The sequence below is a fragment of the Macrobrachium nipponense genome, chromosome 44 (assembly GCF_015104395.2).
Source record: "Macrobrachium nipponense isolate FS-2020 chromosome 44, ASM1510439v2, whole genome shotgun sequence".
NCBI classification, from domain to species: Eukaryota; Metazoa; Arthropoda; class Malacostraca; order Decapoda; family Palaemonidae; genus Macrobrachium; species Macrobrachium nipponense.
The window spans coordinates 32,357,808-32,382,807 of record NC_087221.1 but is presented as its reverse complement, the minus strand read 5'-3'; the positions used below and the strand labels follow the sequence as shown (position 1 = coordinate 32,382,807).

The window sequence follows — 25,000 nt, the reverse complement described above, 5'->3', positions numbered from 1 at the left end:
AGCTAGTACACATACCCTATATATATATATATATATATATATATATATATATATATAATATATCTATATATATATAATATATATATATATATATATATATATATAGATATATATATATATATATATATATATATATATATATATATATATATATATATATATATATATATATATCTATATATATCTCTCTCTCTCTCTCTCTCTCTCTCGTCTCTCTCTCTCTCTCTCTCTCTCTCCTTTCTCCTCTATATATATATATATATATATATATATATTATATTTACTATATATATATATATATATATATATACTATATATATATATAAATAATTCATTCCAGTGAAAGCTTTGTATACTTACATTTCCAAGAATGTGCAAACGACGCCCTCGCCACTCTCGAAGTTCCTTTGTTCTTCATGAGAATAAATATATTTCAAGATCTTTTTATTGATCAAGGGACTTGGTCTGAAGAATGACATGCAAAGATTTTGTTCTGGACACCTAGGGGTCTGAGAGAGAGAGAGAGAGAGAGAGAGAGAGAGAGAGATAGATACTAGAACAGCAAATTATTAAATTAATTCATCTGCGATTTGGAAAACAAGTTATAGTTGAGTAATTACTTTTATAAGCATATTAAATAATGCACAAACAAGACAAGAGTAATGTCGCAAAAGTAACAGCCTTAGCATTCTATTATTGACTGAATTTACCTGAACTCCTATATTTTCAGACATTGCTGTTAGTAAGATAGTTAAGCCTCTGCATATCGATTCTGCTGTTAAGCAAATCTACTGGTTGCTCTCGGTAGGAAAAGGGGGCCAGGGATAAATTATGAATATGACAGATCTCTGTTGAAATACAACTTGTAAACAAGAGACAATCTCGGTCCAAGTCATAACTGCTGATATTTTGAATCAGAAATCTACCATCACGAACCACTCTATCTAAAAGAAATAAATCTCTGGCAGAGGCAGACATTCACACCGAAGAATAATATTCTAGTAAAGACAGATGCTCTTAACAGATTACGTTTAATACCTAACTGCTGAGTTCCCTCCACCTGAAGAGAGGATGGAGTGGAAAATCTGTACGAGATTTGTAAATCAATAGTATTTTCATTTTCATGTAGTTCAGGTTCATACCCTACCGACTATACTATTCACTAATCAATCTCTTGGCGTAGTCGGTATGGTGTTGGCGTGCCACCTCGGTGGACGCGAGTTTTAGTCATCGTCGTGCAGATGGTTTCGCTTATAAAAAATGGGAAAAAATAGCTGGACTTCGTTATTTTATTAATGAAAGCTAACATACTATGGCGTTTGAATAAAAAAAGCGTATCTATTAGATAAAGAGGGATAAAAAGAATATTGGATCAATCTGGACTCATGAACATTTCAATAATTTCAACTCATTATGTTAAGGCATGTCATCTAAAATAACAACTTATAATACATTTGGTTCAAGATTAATTTCAGGCAGATTTTCTGTGTCACATTTCAGAAGAAATTCGGCGACAAATGTCAAACACGGTCAACAGAAATCGCTTAACCAAAATGATCCTGTGTTCGCTTTTTATTCGGCGTTGGATTTATATATTTATTTCAACAGTATGAGAGGCGTCTGATTTTCAGATGACATTGTGGTTGGACGAATACGTGTTGTTCTATCATATATAAAGAATTGCTGAAGCTCCACTGACCGTAACTAGTGAGATATTTATATTCATGATGTAGTTTCCTTTTATACTTTATGTTTATTAGGACGATAATAATTCATTGTCATTCGTATTTCGCTTTAATGAACTTTGATAGCAACTGTTATTGGCCCACACATTTGGTTTTGCGAGTCTCAAAGGTGGTATTTGTGAGGTATACACAGGCATTGTTGTATACGTCAATTTGATTTATATCGATAGGTATGGGGCTACAACCCAGAAATATCAGTCAGTAATGACATATTGTTTGTATCACTAGATAACTGCAAATATGAGGATGCTCTCGACACATGAGTGATAAAGCGTAATCAATGATGATGTAAAATCTACTCTAGGACATCATTATAAATCTGTACTTCAGAATAAAATAAGAAATGATTACACAAAAACAGATTGTTCACCTTCAAACTTGAAAATAGGTGTATTAGTAAAAGGCAATATATGATTTAGTGAGAATTGTCATCATCATCTCTCTCTCTCTCTCTCTCTCTCTCTCTCTCTCTCTCTCTCTCTCTCTCTCTCTCTCTGTGTCATAACAGCCATACTCTATATTCTCTGAAAGCTTGAATTTCAAGTCAATATCTCATTCGAATAAGGTTTATCTTCTGAATAATTATAGCAAAATCAAAATCTTTTATTTGAGTGGAAGCTGTGGGTAGTATACTGCTTTGAAGATCTGACTTACATCCTCCATGGGACTGACCTAACTTTTTTCTGCCCATTGATCACCTTATTTCTCCAGAACAATTTCTATGAATATCTCATAGTAATATATTCATTACTTATTTGTGCAATTCACAAACCATCACCAGTTACTAGTTCAGTGCGTTTCTCATTTAAGAAAAGGCGATCTTTATTCAGGTAATCTTCATCGCTTAAGGATCAACACAGGCTCTTATGTAAGATAGATAGAATATACTATTTAGGCCGAAGGACAAGCCCTGAACCTATGAGGTTATTCAGAGCTGAAAGGAAAGTTGGGAGTAAGAGGTTTGTAGGGTGTAACAGGAGAAAAACCTGTAGTTGGGCTATTAAACAATTGTAAAAAGAGGATGGATAGGGAGATGAATGAAACGATATGAATGTAGGTACAGTGACAAGAATGAAGGGGGTTTCAGGTAGGGGCCGAAAGGACGCTGCAAAAGAAAAAAAAAGTAATCTTAGTTTAACCAGACCACAGTCTGATTAACAGCTCTTTTAGGACTGGCCCGAAGGATTAGATATTGTTACGTGGCTAGGAACGAATTGGTTACCTAGCAACGGGGCCTACATCTTACTGTGGGATCCGAATCACATAATGTCAAAAAACGAATTTCTAATCACCAGGAATAAATTCCTCAGAGTCCACGTTGGCAGAGCAGGTAATCGAAGCCGCACTACCGAATTGGTAGGTGAGGTCATAACCACTTGTCCACCGAGGAAGTACGACGCTGCAAAGAACCTCCAGTAATGCCTGCAGTGCACTGCGTGAGGTGCACTGATGGCACTACCCCTCCTACTAGGCAGGCTGGTAGTGAAGGCCTGAGTATGAGGCAACGTCTACAAGCTTACTGATTTACTTGGACATGTTATTGTTGTTGTTGAAGATTAAGATGGCCTTATGCCAGCATGGACTCTTGCTTATAGAGCAGCCCGTAGGTAATTTTGAATATTTTGAAGGTAAAAAGTGAGATTTAAGGATATTATTAATATGCCCTTTATTACGATCATATGGACGTGGAAGTGAAATAATATGCATGGAAAATGTGAAATGAAAGGTTAACGGACAAAGTTACAAACCCCTTTGAACCTACATATTTTCCCAATGTAGTTTATGGTCATTTTCCCAACAGTGCTTGGCGACTACCGACGTCTGATGATAGGGTCTTATGATGTGTTGTTTGCTTCGTTCTTTGCATGATTTGCCGTTTTCGCCGGAGTAACACTCCTCCCTGTCTAGACACGCTGCCATATATAACCCATCTTTTGACTCTTCTTGTGCTTGTGTTTTTGACTCGACCAGTTATATAAAAAACAAAGTATGCACCATTTTCTCTCTTTACAATCACAAAACAGGTTCCGCCTTAAAATGGCAGCTCTGCTACCATATATACTATCATTGCAAGGTGAAGTCAGTGTGTTAAGATATAATAATCTCTCTCTCTCTCTCTCTCTCTCTCTCTCTCTCTCCAGTCTACGCCATGGTGATTCAAAGATGTTTTATGAGAAAAGCAAGATAATTTAAATTCAGTGAATACGAAAGTAAAAAAGTCTGTGAAGTTTTCATTATGCACTATAACTCTCTTCCAGCTTTATTTGAGATTTCTTTCATGAAGAGTCGTGTGAGATTTCATTGAAAATGCACTTTCCTTTATGGAATGGAAATTTTAATACATTTCTCAGCTGAGTAAGTTTTATTCAAGAGCTGAGATTTATTTCGCATTATAAGTATTACATAGTTTTCTCATCTCATAAATCTATTCCTGAGTTGAAAAAAACTATGTAAAAATATTTACCATGATCCACTTATGCATAAGAATAACAGATATGTAGGGTACATATGGCACCGCTGCAGTAAAATACAAGCATGAAAGCAACGAAAAGGACAATGTTTGCGCTCTCTATGATGTCAGTGGGGTGGAATCTATTATCACGGAAACAAAATGGTGGCAAATTGCGCATTATTTTATAAAAGCAAGCGGCACTGCTTAGCCATAAAGGCACCAGATTTCCAGTCTAGGTCAATGGCTAATAGTGGAAAAAGAGTATGTTTTGTTTGTAGGCTATGTTTTATACTGCCTCAATCACCAACGTAGAGAGATCTTGTAACCATGCGACATCCCGGTTCCTGGTATCCTAGAGAATAACGTAGCTCTTAGTACCTCTGCTTTCAGCCCAGCATCTGGTATTCGTTAGAAAGAGGATCAAGGGAAACCAACACCACGTAACAGGTTTATTTTTTCCAATTCCCCATTCGACAATTACCACGGCTAAAGGTAATGGATTCATATGCGCTATATGAGGGGCATCTGGAAAGACATGTTGTACAGTGTGCTAAGTGCCAGGTCCCTGTTTGCATTGTGCAGTACTGATTCAGAGTGTACCATATGTAGGAGATGTCTAGAGTGGTATGACCTTTTCTTGCCTCCCTCCTAAGGCTTGTAGGTAATATTGACCAAGTACATGGCTTTTCTCCAGCTAAATGTGCGGAGGGAAGACTGCAGTTAGAATTACCTAATGTATATGAAACTGCATGAACATACATGCTTTCATTGCGCTGAAGAATCATTTTTCATAACTGTTTTTTCAACTTGTATATCCCTTGACTGGAAAGGTGGTTAATATGATAACGCTGATCTATATATAATCAGAAAGGAAATAAATATCCCGTTTGCATGATGAGTACTGAATAAGTTATTTGTATTTTATTTTTAATTAAGAAATTTTGGTCTTCCAAACCACAAGAATAGATGTTTATGGTAAACTGCAACTTATCATTCTGATTTTTTGGTGTTTTTTTGCATATTAAAAGAAAGCAAAGTATTCTCTTTTAAAATCAATGCAAAATCATTGTAATAAAGTTATTCGTTTTGAAATTGCTTTCGTACATTTTAGTGCCTAGCAAATAACAATAAAAAAATTATATCCCCGGAAAAGCAATTTATTGTAAAGTTGTATGGAGCAAAACAAATTGAAATATCTCTGTGGTAATTAAACTGAAAATTAGTGTATATTTTATGGCTGGCTTTGAAATGAAAGCAAAATATAAAAGCGGAATATCTCTGTTCGTTTATTGGCCGCGTAATAAAAAAAGTTGCACTCTGGAATTAACAGAACTAAAGTATATGTAATCTTGAAGGTAATTCATTTCTTTATTGTATGATGTAGAAAACTTTGTCTACTCCTATTAGCTGAATATAAATTTACCTTTATAATTATTTGCATAGTTTTTTAATTACGTCAGACTTCAACCGGTAACTTGGATTTTTACACCATACCATGTTGATTAAAACCATGAAGCTTTAAAAATGACCCCGGATTGATATGATAGCATTAATAGTAACATCTCTGATAGTAATCAAGGAAGCACATCTCCTGTCACAGTTGCCGCCATAGAGAAATTCTTTGACATCAAGCCATAATATCGACTGAGAGTCAATAATCTCCTCCCATTTACGACTTTGTACCCTCACCACTTTTCCGTTCTCACTTTAGCAGAAAAAATCCAGTGCCCTCCTCTTATGTCAGCAGAAGACTGGTATGTAAAGTAATAATTAAAGCTCCCCAGAACAAATTATTATAGAGTCCCAAACACTAATGGAAACTTAATATACACTCTACTTTTGACGAAAAGAAATATATACTGAAAATAAGAGAGATAAATCCGATGGTCATTGTTACTGAGAAAACAACCATCTATTTCTTTAGCATTTATAATGTGGAACTTCAAAACAGAACAATCAACAATGCCCCAGTTACAGCGTGATGAGATCAATAAAATAAACATATAGATTATTACCAGTAAGTACAGATTTTTTTTTTTTTACTACATTCACCTGCTCTGTCCAGATGGTCCAGAACCAGAAGGGAACAGGTTCCTCCTCCTTCCGAAGGTCTGCGACGAACAAATGAATTTCCAGGATATCAGGAATTAACCTCTCTCATCCAGACAACCAGATTAATGGAAATTCATTTGAGTATTTTCCACGTAAAAATGGTCATAGAAACGCGGTCTCGTATTTCCCTCGAAATGCACTGAAAGTTTATCCCAACGGAAGATTTAGGATTTGCGCTTTGGCGATACCAATTAATTGAGTATTTAGCACTGACCCTCGTTAGGTGAATTATTTTCAACTAAAGATCTTTTTGAATAACGTCATAAATCGAAGCAGAATACAAATGCTCCAATTCCTCAATTATTTTATATGTTAAAAGCCGTTGTTCAAATTTGTGTTATTAAATTCAGTTTTTTAATACGTTCCAGTTCTTGTTGGATATTGCTGAAAAACTGTAAATCATACTTTATAGATAATATATCATGAAATTTCAACTTAAATCTCCAGTGATATTTAAACTATGGACAAATTCAGGGGGAGATAAGGTCTTCTAATTTTCTATAATGTGAACATTTTACTTGTAGAATTTGTCTCACTAAAGGATAAAAAATAAGTAGTTGAGGTAATAAGCTGTGATGGGATTGAAAACTGATTTGTCCTATTGAATGGTAATCTTTTTTCATATAGAACAAAATTATTATTTTGTTATTAGATTTTCACTAGTGATTTATAGATAAAAAAAAAGGTCATCTGTTTTCAGCGATTTTAATTGTTCTTTACGTAAACTATTCCTGGGAATGGAAGAAGTCTGTCGTAGTCATGAAAGGAAGGCTGCACCATCAGAAGTATGAAGCTTTCAATGGATGTTGCTGTTCGTGTAAGGTAAATAGCTTTGATAGTTCCCCTTAACAACTGAAGGAACAGACAACGCCTGTGTTAAGCATAGCTTCTGGTCTGGAGACTAATTTTTCATTGTGAATTCTATTATTAGTTGAGTTGACTCACTGTAAATTACGAGGATTATTGTGCTCTAAGTGAGACTCATCATCTTTCACATTTTTCTTCGATTAAAAGAGAGAAAATAAAAATCAACGACATTTTGCTGTTCTTTCAGCATCAGTTGACAACATTTCCGATTAATCAACTTAAATAATAACCAAGCGCAATGCAGTCAATGCTGAGCTAATTTTTAAAGTTAATATGATTCCCTAACCAACATTTCTGCAGGCGAAACCCATTTTACAATAATTTTGCTAGAACAAAACTGAAAATAATTATCCCGTCGCTAAAACTCAGAAGCTATATGTTCCTTTTCTAAACATGTTTTGCGTTGTTTGCTCGGAAATGAGCAGTATTCCAGTTAGCAGAAAGAAGGGCATTTTTCATATCCTGGCCCTCTGCATTTTGTAATCACTGAAGCCCCCTTCCACATCTCCATTCCTTTTTCTGTAATAGTTATCTAGTTCAGGTACAATTTTTTGCGAGAGAATCCTGTGAAATTAAACAAACAATTGGCAGAACCGACTCTACTGCTGTTGTATGGACTCTGTTAGTTTTAAAAACCAGCATTATTTTCTCTTTCCTTTATTTCTGTCACGGTGAGCGGCCCACTTGTGTATCTCGTATTCTATGTAATGGGCAACTGAGATTAAAACAAATGTATTTTTTTCTGTAGTTTTGCATAAACCACCTTCATATATGCCTGGTGAATTACACAGATCTTATTCAGGAGGGGATGATAAATCATTCTCATTTTAACAGATTAAGTAATCTAAAAAGACACAGCTACCCTGATTATCTATCAAATATACGCCGCTGTATGACAACTTGGGCAAAATGTCAATACGCTGCCTTGAATAATTTCGGGCTGCAAAAATTCTGTCTTATGACATTCTGGCATAATTAAGTGATTCCTTTACAAAAAATGAAACTGAGCTTATGTTTATGAACTTGAAATATTTGGAACCACAACAGCCGCAGTTTTTATCTTTTTACATGCTTTTATTCAACTTCACTTCTGCGTCTGTCTGTCTGTCTGCCTTTGTCTGTTTGAGTAAAAACTTGAAATTATGCGTGGTTACTCATTTCCCGTAACAATACAACATTAAATGATCAGTAGGTCAACAGTGACCTCTAAAGACCCTCCAGTGACCTCTCCCAGTATCTCAGGAATTATATGAAACTTCGAAATTTTTACAACTTTAACACGGTAGAAAGGTTAATAATTTTGCAAATTTTAACTCTCTTCGACGCGGTAGGATAAATTAGTAACTGCGGACTTTTCAAAGCTTCTTTGGATCGACAGAATATCAATTTCTTTCGCTACAATCATAAATTGGTTACAATTTCTGTCAAAACTAAAAAGTATACATAAAAAAATTAAATGTGTTTTATTGAAATGCACTAGGAAGTGACATATAATTTTTTTGAGACACCACGATTTTCTTTCAATTAATCATCTCTACAAAAAGAAGAGCATAGGCGGCAAACATGGAATGAAATGCTACAAGACACGGAACCTTCCAGTACTGTATCTGATCTTTTATAAATGTAAGAATGAAAATTTCATAGTGACAGAAAAACCAAGATATTGATCTACAACCATATTAAAATTGATATTAAGATTTTTTCAATAGTATTTTCAATATTTTCTCCTTGTTACTTCAGAAGAATTCATCTTCTTTCTTCCACTACCAACTGATCGCTTCATTCATATCCAATAATAAGGGATGTATTGAAGCTCTCTTGTTTTGTTGGTACCTTTATTGAATAACTTAATATTCAAGCTATAAACGCTAAAAACTACCCATAGGCAAGATGCTTTCTGATCTTCCTCTGCCCCTGTGCAGAGGGCACTTGGAGAACCCAAGTCTCCGCCAAAGCTGAACGATCTACGCAGTTATCCACCAGTTAAATGTTTATTAATGAAATTCGGAGCTCTTTCCTATTGTTAGGTCGTAGCCCAAAATTTATCAAGTTTCTTTATGCGGTGTACTTGAACGTTTTGTGTTAACCTGCTGAACACAGGCAAACAAACAAATTGGTCTGAAAAAAAGTTTAACTATGTCGAAGGTAGAAGTCTTTCATCCTTCGGGTTTCTAATTCCATATTTCTCCCTTTGACAGACTTTAACTCTTTTCCTCGAAATCTCCAAGAAGTCGCTTGGTGGATACGGCCCTAAGCTGATGCTGATATATAACTTTGCGGTTATTTCTGCTACTTCTCCTCTTCGAGTTTTTAAGTTAGTTGAAGCAGGTCACTCGCAGTCTCTTCTTTTTTCTGCTACAAACTTGTCTCAAAATTAAAAATCCATTTGTCGAAAAGTATTGGGAATGAAAATTCATATGTCTCTGCTGTAACTGAACAACAGATGAACTGGTTTGGGTAGCTAATCCTCGAGACATTTTTCATCACATGTCCTGGCAAAAGCATAACCTCCAACTCTGTTGATGAGGAAACAAAGTACAAGTACATGAATCTGTATCAGGTGAACTAACTATATTATACAATGAAGCATAGCTATTCCATTACCTGGAATAAGAGGCACTGATTGGGAGTAAATTATTCCATGGCAAGTGAGAACAATGGTTGGTTTAGACTGGCTGACTGGTTTCCCATTCGTGTGGAGGTCGTTAGTTAAATTGTATTGTTCAGAGTGATAATGCCCAAAATTTACTTCAGTCATTCACTCGCTGTTTCTGTTACTTTAATTTTTAAGAAATTGAATGAGAAAAAATATCTTAAGTATCATTCAACAAAAGTTTTGTCTTTATTTGTGTCTACCTGATTGTTGAACTGTCTGACAATTCAAGGTCCCAGAAAATTATGAATCGATTTCAACTAAACTTTGTGATGTGAACACGGACAAAGAGAGTTTAATTGTATCATAGCTTTGATTCCACAGTATTGAGAGATCACTGTTTTTTTTTTCTAAGTTTCGTTTTTAGATTTTTATTGTAAGAATTTGTCACTGTTACATCACTGTGTCAATCTCTTACCTAATACATTGATTAATAATGAAGACTCCGGTTTTATGGTTTTGAAAGACTGGTATCGGGGGATTACGACCTATGAATAAGGGGGCAATTGTTAAACTAACCTTTATTTCATTTGGCGGTGACAGAGGTATTGATTGTGTGCATTAACAATTTTGATTCTTTATCGACCAAAGGAAGTTGAATATTGAACGAAACTGTTCATACGTGCAAATATAAAAAACGGACGATACTCTAGTCTTGAAAATCTTAAAAGATGTATTAGAACTCACTCAATATCCTTGAGTCACAGAAGCCGAGGTCATTTCTAAAAAGGGGCACATTCAACAAAAACCATAAGCCTCTTCATATACAGTTAGATAAGCTCAGAATGGGAATGCTAACATCAGACATCAGTGATGAATCTGATTCTCGGTATGCTGCTGCATGTTAAGAAGAGTGATGATCCTTTTCAGACTATAGACTACAGTCAGCTAAACAAAATTAATCTTCAGTAACAAGAGCACGTAGAAGACACCTATGCATTCGCCGTTGGAAAATCCACACCAGGAAAAAAAACAAGCTTTGATCTGGCATCCCTGGCAATCGTATAGGGCCCCATTGAATGAATTTATTAGAAGTTTCTTCTTGGCGGCTACACCCCAAACTACTGGAGTTTCTCTCTAAAAGGGCAATACGGTAATCGACGATGGTTGCAGTAGGGCATTAATCTTCTCACTCTTCACAACAAGAACAAAAGAGAGAGGGTGACAATTCGCTGACCATAGAAGATGTAAAATAAATGGGAATGGGAATTACTAGTCGCTTAATCCTATTTCCTCCAAAATCTATTTCCACTTCAATTTGTTTGAGAGATTATGGCTTGAAAAAAAGAATATAGTACAACTGACTGCATTCCGCATAATCACACAGGAGACCAACTCGAATGAAGTTGTAAATAATTCTGAAATATGAAGTCGTTCCTTGTGACCTTTCTACTGCATGTTCAACCTTTTCCAGGTTCTCTGAAATGAAAGTATTTCGGAGAAAATACCTGTTATCAACGTTAAAAACTACAATGAATATATTCATTGTCAAAAATTTCCATAGGAGAGCTGTTCAATTTAAAAACAAATGCCACGTAGACTGAATTCCTGTACTTCTGGTACAAGCAGTCTTTAAAAACAGTTTTTACTCGCTGCATGTTGCTAGCTGCTACAGAGCTATTACCTATAGGATATTAGAAGTCCCTGGACCATGACATCCATATAACCGGTTTTCAACCTATGCATAGTATCAAAATGCAATGAAAACTCGTCTAGAAATATCTGGATATCCGCCATAATGCAACTTCCCCTAATGTTATTTTATTCAAAATGAGTTGATGAAAGGGCAAGAAATTTAAATGAAATTATAAATTGAATTTTACCAGCCGTAATTGCATTCTGAGTTTAATTACCGAGATGGCAGCAAAGATTCTTGAATAATCTCTTTACCGGGGGATTTACCTCTCAGCCAAACTAATTAATTTCTATTTACTCTCCTCTTGAATTACTCATGCAAAGAAGTATTTAATGCAGATTAGGACGACGGAATTTCATTCGGAATATGTGAGCATACCTCGCTTCATCTTATAATGTTTCATCGTTTTCTTTACTCAGAGAGTAAACGTAGAGGGACAGTTTGTTATTAGGTAGAGATCAAAACTGTATCCACTAGTATATCATAATAATCATTACAAACAACTCAACAACAACGTAAAAGTAACAATCATAAATAATATTATTAGACATACTCTCATAAGTGAAAATGATGAAAATAAAAATAAATAATTTTTTTCTTACGTAAAAAGAGTGTTAGGCAATGTTTCAGAACTATTGTGTCCTAATTGAGTTTTAACATAGTTACAGTGATTTCAGATGAAAATCTTTCAAATAAGGGTTACCCAGACCACTGATTATAAGCACCCCGGCCCCCAACACAAACTGGGAATGGGGGCCCGAGGATTTCCCACAATATTAGTGGGCGGAGGCTTATGCTCTTTCGACTTACTTGATATCAGGGAGGGTGCAGCACCCCTTTTGGGATGCTCAAAGTGTCAAAGATGGGCCTACTGCGTTCAGATTTGGTACCACGAGTTAAGATAAATGACTACGAACGAATTTAACATCAATGTAAGGGTGTAACTATAGGCTGAGTTTTATCAATGGCCTCGCTATGAAAATCTTTCCTGAGCAACCTGTCGGAACATGTATGCCGGCGGTGTCTGATTGATCCGGTCAGTGACACAGTTGCATTGGTTGGGGAAAGATGTACGTCCAGGTTATTTAGAGATAAATGTGCGTTTAGTAAAAACGTCCGGAGAACTGGTACAGCTGCTAGTAAGTAAATAAACTGTGTGTCCGACTTCAAATGTAAACTAATAAGCAAAGAAGACAGTTCCCAAACATAAGTCCAATTTGTCTCACTATCAAATAAATCATAGATGGCTAGACGTCTCGCTTCCAACCCTTAATGTCATCATGAATCAGATCAGTGTCAAAATAAGTTCAGCAAAGTTTCGTTCCACTTAACAAGTCCTGCCTTCACGTACTGTTACTCCAGACAAATCAGCAATTCAATTGCACCCATACTTGCTCCCTTCATTAACAGTGAGAACATCTTTATTGGCCAGCATCCCCACTGGCTCCCAATGCAACTAAGGGCTCCACCGGTGGAGGATGGAGGAGGAGGGAGGGCTCCACCGGCGGAGGATGGAGGAGGAGGGAGGGCTGCACCGGTGGAGGATGGAGGAGGAGGGAGGGCTCCACCGGTGGAGGATGGAGGAAGAGTGGAGGATGGAGGCGGAGGAAGAGCTCTACCGGCTGAGTCTGCCCTTCCTTACCGAAGCAGGAGGAAGGCTTCACCAGCAGAGGCTGCCCATCCCTGCCGAAGCAGGAGGCAGGGCTCCACCGGCGGAGGATGGAGGAGGAGGAAGGATGGCTGCCCATCCCGGCTGAAGCAGGAGGAAGGGCTCGACCAGCGAGGGCCAGAGGCGGCTGCACATACCGGCCGAAGCAGGAGGAGGGGCTCGACCGGCAGGAGCCAGAGGCAGCTGCTCATCTCAGCCGAAACCGAGGGAGCGGCTCACCCAGCGGGGACCGGAGGTGGCTGCCCAACCCGGCTGAAGCAGGAGGAAAGGCTCGACCAGCGGGAGCCGGAGACTCCTGCTCGTCCTGGCCGAAGTAGGATTAGCTGCTCAACCGGCGGGGGCCAGAGGCGGCTGCCCAACCCGGCCAAAGGAGGAGGTAGGACTCGATCGGCAGGGGTCGTTGGTGGCTGCCTATCCCGGCCGAAGCAGAAGGAACGACTTGACAGGCAGGAGCTGGAGGCAGCTGCCCATCCCAGCCGAAGCCTGAGGAAGGGCTCTACTGACGGGAGCCGGAGGCGGCTGCCCAACCCGGCCAAGGTAGGAGGAAGGGCTCGACTGGCGAGGGCCGGAAGCCGCTGCCCAACCCAGCCGAAGCAGGAGGAAGGGCTCGACCATCGGGGCCTAGAGGCGGCTGCCCATCCTGGCCGAAGCAGAACCAAGGGCTCGACCAATGGAGGGTGGAGGCAGCTGCCCATCCCGGCAGAAGCAGGAGGAAGGGCTTGACTGGCGGGGGCCAGAGGCGGCTGCCCATCCCAGCCGAAGGAGGAGGAAGGGCTAAACCGGCGGGGACTGGAAAGGCTGCCCATCCCAGCCGAAACAGGAGAAAGGGCTCGACCAGCAGGGGGCCAGAGGCAACTGCCCATCACAGCCAAAGCAGGAGGAAGGGCTCGACCAGCGGGGGCCAGAGGCGGCTGCCCATCACAGCCAAAGCAGGAGGAAGGGCTCGACCAGCGGGGGCCAGAGGCGGCTGCCCATCACAGCCAAAGCAGGAGGAAGGGCTCCACCAGCGGGGGCCAGAGGCGGCTGCCCATCCCAGCCGAAGCAAGAGGAAGGGCTCGACTGGCAGGGGCCGGAGGCGGCTGCCAATCCCAGCCGAAGCAGGAGGAAGGGCTCGACTGGCAGGGGCCGGAGGCGGCTGCCAATCCCAGCCGAAACAGGAGGAAGGGCTCGAGCGGCAAGGGCCAGAGGCGGCTGCCCATCCCAGCCGTAGCAAGAGGAAGGGCTCGACTGGCGGTGGCCGGAGGGCGGCTGCAATCCACAGGCAAAGCAGAGGAAGGGCTCGACCTGGCGGTCGGCGCGGAAGGCGTTGCCATGCCCAAGCCGATGGAAGGAAGGGAAAAGGCTCGACTGGCGTCGGCCGGAGGCAGTTGCCATCCCAGCCAAAGCAGGAGGAAAGGTTTCACCAATTGGTGCCCAACTCGCAGAGTCCATCCACTTTCCTCGGTTGGGAAGGCTAGCCATTCGGTCTGCGCCTATAGACTCCGCCTGCCTGCCTTGGCGGGGAGAGCCAGCCATTCAATCCACGCCAGTAGAGTCCGTCCGCCTCTCTCGGTGACCGGTGGGGGCCGGAGGCGGCTGCCCATCCTGGCTGAAGCAGGAGGAAGGGCTCCACCGGCAATGGCCGGAGGCGGCTGCCCATCCCAGCCGAAGCAGCAGGAAGGGCTCAACCGGCGGGGTCCGGAGGCGGCTGCCCATCCCAGCCGAAGCAGGAGGAAGGGCTCGACCGGCGGGGTCCGGAGGCGGTTGCCCATCCCAGCCGAAGCAGCAGGAAGGGCTCGACCGGCGGGGTCCGGAGGCGGCTGCCCATCCCAGCCGAAGCAGGAGGAAGGGCTCGACCGGCGGGGGTCAGAGGCGGCTGCCCATCCCAGCCAAAGCAGGAGGAAGGGCTCGACTGGCAGGGGCCGGAGGCAGCTGCCAATCCCAGCCGAAACAGGAGGAAGGGCTCGAGCAGCAAGGGCCAGAGGCGGCTGCCCATCCCAGCCGTAGCAAGAGGAATGGCTCGACTGGCGGTGGCCGGAGGTGGCTGCCCATCCCAGCCAAAGCAGGAGGAAGGGCTCGACCGGCAGGGCCCGGAGGCGGCTGCCCATCCCAGCCGATGAAGGAGAAAAGGCTCGACTGGCGTCCGGTAGAGTCTGTCCGCCTGCCTCTGCGGGGAGCGCCAGCCATTCGGTCCGCGCCGGTAGAGTCCAATCGCCTGCCTTGACGGGGAGGGCCAGCCATTCAGTCCACGCCTGTAGAGTCCTTCCGCTTCTTTCGGTGAACCAGGTGGGGCCGGAGGCCGGAGGCACTGCCCCCATACCCGGCTTGAAGGCAAGAAGGGAAGGGCTCGACTGGCAATGGGCCGGAAGGCGGCTGCCCCACTGGCCGAGGCCAGGGGCTCCGCCGGGGTCCGGCGGCGGCTGCCCATCCCAGGCGAAGGCAGGAAAGGGAAGGCTGGCGGGTGGGCTGCCCAATCCCAGGCCGGGGAGACAGGGGGGGCTCCCGACGGCGGGGACCGAGGCGGCTTGCCCATCCCAACCTAAAGCCAAGCAAAGGAAAGGGCTTCGACCTGGCGGTGAAACCGGTTGAAGGGCGGCTGCACATCCATCGCCGAGCCAGGCAGGGGTGGGCCGGACCGGCCGGCCGGGAGGCGGCTGCCCATCCCAGCCGGAAGCAGCGGAAGGGCTCGACCGGGGGGGCCGGAAGGGACGGCTGCCTCCCACCCGAAGCCAGGAGGAGGTCTCGGGGAACCGGCGGGGGCCCTGGAAGGCCGGCTGCCCATAATCCCCAGCCGAAGCAGGAGGAAGGGCCTCCCGAACCGGCGGGGCCGGAGGCGGCTGCCATCCAGCCGAACAAGGAGGAAGGCCTCAACCGTAATGGGCGGGGGCCGGAGGCGGCTGCCCCACTCCCCCGAAAGCCCGGCAGGAGGAAGGGCTCGACCGGCGGGGGCCGGAGGCGGCTGCCCTCCATCCCAGCCGAAAAGCAAGGAGGAAAGGGCTCGACCGGCGGGGGCCGAAAGGCGGCTAGCCCATCCCAGCCGAAAGCCAGGAGGAAGGGCCTCGGGGACCGGCGGCGGGGCCGAGGCGGCTGCCCATTCCCAGCCGAAAGCAGGAGGAAGGGGCTCGACCGGCGGGGGCCCGGAAGGGCCCGGCTGCCCATCCCAGCCGAAGCCAGGAAGGAAGGCTCGGGGGACCGCGGGGCCGGAAGGCGGCTGCCCATCCCAAGCCGAAGCAAGGAGGAAGGGCTGACCGGCGGGGGCCGAAGGCCGGCTGGGGCCCAATTACCCAGCCCTGAAGGCAGGTAGGAAGGGCCTCTGACCGGCGGGGGCCCGGAGGCGGCTGACATCCCAGCCGAAGCAGGAGGGAAAGGGGAGGCTCGACCTGGCGGGGGCCGGAGGCGGCTGCCCATCCCAGCCGAAGCAGGAGGAAGAGCTCGACCGGCGGGGGCCGGAGGCTGCCCATCCCAGCGAGCAGGAGGAGAGCTCCCGACCGGCGGGGGCCCAGTAGGCGGCTGCCCTCCCAGCCGCAGCAGGAGGAAGGGCTCGACCGGCGGGGGCCGGAGGCGGCTGCCCATCCCAGCCGAAGCAGGAGGAAGTGCTCGACCGGCGGGGACGGAGGCGGCAGCCCATCCCCGCCGAAGCTGGAGGAAGGGCTTCACCAGTGGGAGCTGATGGCTAGCTGGGGGAACCAGCCATCAGCCCAACTGGCAGAGTCCATCCGCCTGACTCAGCGGGGAGGGCCAAGCCAATTGGCCGTTCCGCGCCCGGTAGAGTCCGTCCGCCTGCCTCGGTGGGGCAAGGGCCAGCCATTGGGTCCGCCGCCGGTAGAGTCCGCGTCCGCCTGCCTGGCGGGGAGGGCCAGCCATTGGTCCGCGCCGGTAGAGTCGTCCGCCTGGGGCCTCGGCGGGGAGGGCCAGCCATTGGGTCCGGAGCCGCCGGGTAGAGTCCGTCCGCCTGCCTCGGTGGGAGGGCCAGCCATTGGGTCCGCGCGCCGGTAAGTCCGTCCGCCTGCCTCGCTGGGATGGCCAGCCATTGCGTCCGCCCGTAGAGCCGTCCGCCTGCCTCGCGGGGGTGGCCAGCCATTGGTCCGCGCCAGGTAGAGGCTCCGTCCGCCTTGCCTCGCGTGGGAGGGCCAGCCATTGGGGTCCCGCGCCGTAGCGGTAGAAGTTCCATCCGCGCTGCCTCGGCGGGGAGGGCAGCCATTGGGTCCACGCCGGTAGAGTCCGTCCGCCTGCCTCGGCGGGGAGGGCCAGCCATTGGGTCCGCGCCGGTAGAGTCCGTCCGCCTGCCTCGGCGGGGAGGGCCAGCCATTGGGTCCGCGCCGGTAGAGTCCGTCCGCCTGCCTCGCGGGGAGGGCCAGCCATTGGTCCGCCGGTTGAGAGTCCGTCCGCCTGGCCTCGGCGGGGAGTCCGCCCAATTGGGTCCGCCGCCGGTAGAGTCCGGCCGGGGCCTGGGCCTCGCCGAGTTGGGTCCGCGCCGGTAGAGTCCGTCCACCTACCTCGGCGGGGAGGGCCAGCCATTGGGTCCGCGCCGGTAGAGTCCATCCACCTGCCTCGGTGGGGAGGGCCAGCCATTGGGTCCGCACCGGTAGAGTCTGTCCGCCTGCCTCGGTGGGGAAGGCTAGGCCTTGTTACCCACAAGCTAAGTCCATCTGTTTCCTCCTCGCTGGAACTGATTCCTCATAACCTTGTGGTGGGCTTGTTTTCGAGCCTCTTTCATTTGGCTCTTTTGCTCCTTCGTCTTCTTCCGTGATTTTTTCACTTGTGGTTTCGGTGGCCTCATCTTCTGCAGTCCCGGAATTCGTTTCCTGGGTAGCCCTGGAATCCGCCATACATACTCTTGAGCTGGAGCTTTAGCTTTAGCTTTAGCTTTAGGCCTGTTATGTTCCGAGTCCTCCACATCCTCCTCATCTTCTTCTAAGTCCTCTTCATCCTCCTCATCTTCATCTAAGTCTTCTTCATCCTCCTCATCTTCTAAGTCCTCCTCATCCTCCTCATCTTCTAAGTCCTCCTCATCCTCCTCATCATTTTCTAAGTCTTCTAAGTCCTCCTCATCTAGTTCAGAGTCCTCCTCATCCTCCTCAACCTCTTCTGAGTCGTCCTCGTCTCTCTCATGCTCTTCTGAGAACTCATCTTCCCTGTCTTCCCAATACTTTGATTCTTCGCTGTCATCATGTGATTCGTAGTTTTCTTCCATTTCTAAAGTGTCCTCTATTATGAAATTTTCTTCAACTTCTGATTCAGGTTCAATGTTCACAGGCGTATAATCTTCAGTCTCTTCTTGCTGCCTCTTTCTCCTTCTGTTTCTCCGTTGTTTTCCTTTCTTCTCCTCCTTTATCCATTCTTTCTCCAGTTGTTCCACATCATAGATGAAGTTGAGAGGATTGGCAATGGATAATTCAACTATTTCCACATCGTCCTTCCCAACAGGCAGTGATTCCTCCTCATCTGAAAGGTTTGACCTTCCAGATCTTCCTCCTTCAGGTTCACTGCCTTCCACTACAGGTTTGGCGGCTGCTTCTGAAACAGCGGTGGTTTCCTCCTCAAGACGCTCTTCCTGTCTCTCGTGCCTCTTTTTGCGTCTATTTTTCCTTCTTTTCCCTTTACTCTCTTTGAGGCCTTCTTCTTTCACATTCACATTCTCCACTTCATTCAGTAAAGCGAAGGGACTGGCAGCAGGTAGAATTTTGTCCTCATCGCCTGGGGGTCTGTCACAACTTACTTTGGGTACACCTTCGGTGACTTCATTTTCTTCTTCCCCAGCAGGAAGAATTTGGTCCTCATTGGCTGGGGGTCTCTCGCAACTTCCTTGGGGTTCACCTTCTTCAGGTAACCCTTCGTCTAACATTGGACTTATCTCGTTTTGAAGGAGCTGCCTACCTTTTTGCCCTTGCGAGTCCTCTTCTATTTCTTTAACCAACAGCTCTTGTTCTCTCGCCTGTAACTTATTACTGAATTCCATGAGAACAGATTCTTGGTGGCAGATGGACTCTTCCTTTGCCACCAGTTCGTGTTCTCTTGCCTGTAATTTCTCACTGAATTCCATGAGAACAGATTCTTGATGGCGGATGGACTCCTCCTTTGCCACCAGTTCGTGCTTTCTTTCCTGTAATTTCTCACTGAATTCCAACAGGTTATTCTGCGTTTGGGTTACAGCCTCTTCTTTGGCTTGTAACTCTTCTTCGAACTTTATCACATTCTTCTCCAGTTTCAGGACAGCTTCCTCTTTTCCTCGCAACTTTTCTTGTAATTGAAGGAGGTTCTTTTCTTGATCAAAGACAGCTTTTTCCCTCCTCTTAAACTCCTTCTCCAATTTCAGTAGGACATTTTCCTTCTGCTGGGCCGATTGCCCCGCCTTTTCTGCCCTCTTCTCTTCGCTTTTGAGGTCCTTCTTCGCTTGTTGTATATTGGAGAACTTCTTATCCAGCTCCTTTCCTTTTTGGGCGAGACACTTTTCTCTCTCTTCCATGTCTTTCTTAGCATTTTTCATGTATAAACCGAAGTCTTTTTCCTTTTGACTGACTTCTCTCAAGAGTGCGTTCAGCTCTTCCTCCTTTCTAGAGACTTCGGTTTCATTTTTCCGTTCCAGTTCGTCGTTTTTCTGCTTTATCAACTCATCTTTTTCCATCAGACGACGTTGTAAAGCTTTGTTCTGGGCTTCGACCTCTTCCAAGAGGTGATTTGCTCTGTGCTGCTCGTCTAAAGCCATCTCCATGGCCTTTCTTGCAGCTGCATTTTGATTTTCCTTCTCTCGTAACCTGACCTCGTATTCATATTCCATTGCCATTAATTCGTCGTTCAGAATCAGGACATCTTCTTGCTCCTTTTCCAGGCACTCCTCAATCCTGTTTCTTTGACTGACGACATCTCTCAGTTCTTCCTCTAACTGCTTCTTTTCCTCAAGCAGTTCCTCTTGAAGGCGCAAGATGTCTGTCAGTTTAGATTTTTCCATATCCTCGCCTGGTTCGATGTCAGGTTCTGGTTGTCCCAGTTTATCTGGAGACACCTGGGTTTCGACGTTCTTTTTGTCAGCTTCCCGGTGCTCCTCCACATCTTTTTCGTCGTTAGATTCCTGTTCTCCCAGATGTTCTACAGACACCTGGGCTTGGGCGTTCCTCTTGTCCGTTTCGTGGTCCTGGTCCGCATCCTCATTATCCTTGCCGAAACGATTCCATTTCCGGTACGCGAGCCAACCTAAGCGTCCGCCAATAGCAAGACCGGTGGCAGCAATGCCTGCGGCAATTGGCGAGTTCCAAGGTCCAGTCACGTCGTTGATGCAATCGTCGTATAAATTAGTAAGGTCATAATTTTCCTCGGCACCAAGTGACGCCCAGAAGGCATCGAAAGCCGAGCTATAAGCCGCATTAACAATACCAGCTAACAAAGCACAACCAAATGTTACTAAGACGTTCATTTTGTTGTATGACTATGCGAGCTGCTTGCTCATGCCTTAGTTTCCAAATGTGCCACGGCAAAAATTTTAGGGATTCCCAGGAATTCTGAGTCTCCGACAGTCCTTCTGGAGAAGAAGAAGCGAAGTCTTCAGTGCTTGGAGCTCCGGAGCTCACCCTGCGGGATCGTCCTCGGAATCCTCAGCCTCCTTCAATTCTTTAGGTGGAGCAAGGTCATCTTCAGAGTTCCCTTGCCAGGATCCACTTCAAAGAGATCTTCGAAGCGAGTCTCAAGGTCTTCAGTACTAGGCTCCAGAGATCTCTTGTCAGGAGCGACTTCGGAGAGATCTTCGAAGCAAATCTCAATCTCTCGTCGAAGAGAAATGTATTCCCGGATTTCGCATCCTCTAAAGACTTGGAGTCCTCCAAGAAGTGGTGGTGTGTTGAAGCATCATTTCTTGGAAGATATTCTTACTGTAAAATATATAATTTAATTTTATTTTACACTCTAATAACTGATCTTTTCTGTACCGTATTTCCTTTCACCTTTTGTTACATCTTTCACGCCAATAACCATTTTCTTTTGGAGGCTGGCACTTCAAATTAGTGGCCTCTGTAGGCTTCGACTCATCCTCTTAATAATAATGATAAATTTGTGAGCTGAGTTGTTATCTTAATTTTCTGAGCTTAGTAGTTATCTGTTTTTCCTTTTTTTTTTTTTTTTAAATCGAGGCATCGTGTCTTACATGTAATAATAATAATAATACTAGTAATAATGTTTAATTGATTTGCACAGAAATAACGAGGGTGTTACTGAAAACTAACTGATGAATTTGTGTTGCATATATATATATATATTATATATATATATATATATATATATATATTATTTATATATATATATACTATATTAATAATAATAATAATAAATATAATAATATAATAATAATATAAATAATTAAATATGAATATATATATATATATAATAATAATAATAATAATTAATAATAATAAATAATAATAATAATAATAAGTTACCCTGACCTGAACACCAAAGAAAGGGGTAAATCATTTATTGAATACTCGGCAATTATATATGTATGTATATAGATATATATATATCTACCCAATATATATTTAATATATATATATGTATATATATATATATATATATATATATATATATATATATCATATATTATATATTATATATATATATGTGTGTGTGTGTGTGTGTGTGTGTGTGTGTGTGTGTGTGTTTATAATTAAGCACATCAAATAAATATTATCAGTGTTTATTCCAAGTCACAGTTTGTGAGAACGTGTAAAAAGTGTATTTACATTAATATTCATTTAAAAAAAGTATCTTAGATAATCCTTTGCAATTTCGCCAGTGTCCAGTGGAGCAATAGGTTTTTCACTGATATCCAAAGAGGGGGGTGGTCCAGTTAGTTTCTTGGCCCACATAGGGTAAGGGAGAAGTTAAAAGGGTACAGAGAGAGAGAGAGAGAGAGAGAGAGAGAGAGAGAGAGAGAGAGATATGGGGGCGAAGGTTTGGGAGGGGAATGAGGGTGGGGGGTTGTGGAAGGCCCATTTTGGAGGCAAGAAAGGAGCGGAAGTGGAGGAGAAAGATTGACGTGTCCCTTACCTTATTTAGCTGCTCTCTTCTCTCTCTCTCTCTCTCTCTTCTCTCTCTCTCTCTCTCTGAGACTGGAAGATTGATTGGATGTGCGTGGCATTTTTATGGTCTCCAAAGGGATGTTATGGGGAAGATTATTCTCTCTCTCTCTCTCTCTCTCTCTCTCTCTCTCTCTCTCTCTCTCTCTGTAAGAAAACTATCTTATTCCAATCCCCTTTATTAAACCAATGCCTTAATTTTACTTAGAATTATTATATTAATTTAAGTGGGCAGATTTGTCCTCTGATATTTTAGTTAAGAAAATAATAACTTAAATACAATGGTTGACAATTTAATTTATTAAGCACAAAGTCAAAACTGTGGTGGTGTTACCTGCACTTTATACTGGTATGGTTATCCTTCCCTTGCATTACATTACATTATCTTTCCCTTTACATTACATTTCTACATTATTCATGTATTGGTTGGGTTTTCGTGTTATTGACATGATTTATTTGGAGGTTTATAATGATTGTGTCAGACTACTTATATAATGTTTAGTCTCCTTGTGAGGAAAAAAACTAAAAAACCCACCAATTTAAAGACTCTCTTGATAGTTTCCCATCAATGTTATTGTTCATTCCGGAGATACGAAACGACCGTTTCCCGCCCACACATTTCTTTCGATCGTTCGAATCATCCGAATACCAAGGTTTTTGGGGGACCCTCCTGTATGGGCCTCCCTATTTTGAGGCTTTTTTTTTTTTGGGGGGGGGGGCGCATCCACCCCATGCTTCACGCCTTGTAACTGCAGTTATCAGTGTGCTCCTATCAAGGATGTAGGGAGACACTTCCTATGTCTCAGTGGGTGAGTTACCTGTAATAGTATTTTTGTTCCTTTGATTTCGACTGTATATCTCGTCCCATGTTGCAGTTGTTCGTTGTTCTAGAGCAAAATGCAACTATACAGTAAAAAACCGGACCGTATTACATAATATCTTAAGCCAAATAAACCTATAAATTTTTTTAAAAATGACGGTAATAGAAGATGGAATTAAGCCCAATACAATTAAAAGAAATAACTCGGTATTATAACATAAAAGAAAGTTGAGATGGTTAAGTCCTGACCCTGAGGACTTATTGTACCTTCTTGGAGGTCTGACCAAATAACTTACCTTCCTACATATTGTTTTAACCCATCATATTTTGTATAGGATATATTACTGTTTCGTTTTGGAAAGTTTATCATCTGATTACCAACTGGTGTAGATTCAAAACCTGTAATTTTTAAATACTTCATTTTTTCGTGCTTGTTACTCATGTGGATTGCAAGAATACTACACAGCTTACAATTTTATATATGTAAGATCTATTTACTAAGCTTTCAGTTGATAATCTGCCGTGTGTTTCCTCTCCTTTTTCAGGTAAGTAGCCAGAAAAGTGATTGTTGGTCGGTGATTTCATAGTGAGTATTTTTTTTTTTTTTTTTTTTTTTTCACTTTTAACATCAATAAGTAAGATCTCTTCTTTGTGTATTTCTCTTTACCTCCTCGTACTTCTTCCCAATGAGCATTATAATCTTTGGAAGCTTTCTGAATTTCAAGTCAATGGCCCCTTTGGTGGGCTTGTTTCAAACAAATACGGTTCGTCTTCATGATAATAATAATAATACTAATAATAATTTAGGTGTTAAATGTTAATACATGTCCCCTTGTGAATGAGTAGCAATTCCTTCAGTTCATCTAATTTTTACTTTTATCCTATGATATCCCCCAAAAATCCTTGAACTTTTCTAATGCCATCTTTAGTTGCTGACAAACTTAAAAGTTTAGAATTCAGTCATAATTGTCCTCGTCAGTCGAGGTATTTTCCGTAGTTTTATCCGGCTCTCAATTCCTCTCCAGTACATTTTCCTTCAGTCTTATCCCAACTGTTAAATCATCTGGTGGTTAGAAAAGAGTCTTTTGTATCCTGGTGTCGAATTCGTTATCGTCGACCTGTTTATGGCCCGCGCAGGGGTTCCTTAAGGCCTCTTCTTACGACCTTCTTTTAATCATTCGCCTTCTCCCTGCCTGCGTGTCTGTATTTTCTCGAAAACAGCCCCAGATTTTTGGGACGTCTACTGGTGGGCTGTTTCCTTTTGGGCTGATAATTTAATAAGACCATTCTTATTATTATGTACGATAGCATTCCGTGTCAGGGAACATGACCAGTCCCATCTCTCTCTCTCTCTCTCTCTCTCTCTCTCGTCCTCATTTCACTTTCAGATCTCGGTGGAGGAATGAAACGTAAGATGACTCCTGCTCAGCCTACAGCAAAGCTACGAAAAGAACTCTCAGTTGTTCTTTGTTGTCTTTTTTAATAGAGCTTGCTTGAACACCAATAATATCTTTGATGTAATATAGCTTGCTTGAACACTATAGCTGGTTCACTTAAGGTAGATTCTTGGGTGAGCCCTATGCCTACGAGACGTTTCTTTGGCGGCTGCTGATTGGCTGGGAGCTGCCTACCTCCCGGTACCAGCCAGTCATCTTGTAAGCAGAGAGCTCATCCAAGAATCTACCTTAAGTGAACCAGCTATAGTAATATCTTTGATGCATACGATATCGTCTATAACAACTCTGTTTATTATTTTCCTTCTAGTTTTAGGCGACTCCTTCAAGGCGAGGCCGACCGAGACGAGCACAGTCAAGATCCTTTGAAAAAAAAAATAGTGCAACTCTGAGAGGCGGTGATTGTCTGAAGGTAAGTCAGCTGGCTTTGTGTTTCCTGGTCATCCACTATAACATTGTCAAAATGTATATATATATATATATATATATATATATATATATATATATATATATATATATATATATATATATATATATATATATAATAT

General features: G+C 43.4%; 4 protein-coding genes across 6 annotated transcripts in view; 2 read left to right on the top strand and 2 right to left on the bottom strand.

The window, feature by feature from the left end:
* Window positions 1-25,000, top strand: part of LOC135204155 (zinc metalloproteinase nas-15-like) — a 302,727-nt gene that overhangs the window by 216,052 nt on the left and 61,675 nt on the right. The gene's annotated exons all lie outside the window — the stretch shown is intronic.
* Window positions 12,916-14,591, top strand: LOC135203954 (peptide chain release factor 2-like). The gene is made up of 2 exons (XM_064233883.1): window positions 12,916-13,671; window positions 13,788-14,591. The coding sequence occupies exons 1-2, from the start codon at window positions 12,916-12,918 to the stop codon at window positions 14,589-14,591; spliced, it is 1,560 nt and encodes a 519-aa protein (XP_064089953.1).
* On the bottom strand, window positions 14,607-16,686 carry LOC135203953 (basic proline-rich protein-like). The gene is made up of 2 exons (XM_064233882.1): window positions 15,837-16,686; window positions 14,607-15,682 (listed from the first exon to the last, which is right to left on the bottom strand). The coding sequence occupies exons 1-2, from the start codon at window positions 16,684-16,686 to the stop codon at window positions 14,607-14,609; spliced, it is 1,926 nt and encodes a 641-aa protein (XP_064089952.1).
* LOC135203952 (trichohyalin-like) lies at window positions 17,685-20,524 on the bottom strand. Its single transcript, XM_064233881.1, has one exon. The coding sequence runs from the start codon at window positions 20,522-20,524 to the stop codon at window positions 17,753-17,755; it is 2,772 nt and encodes a 923-aa protein (XP_064089951.1). The 3' UTR covers window positions 17,685-17,752.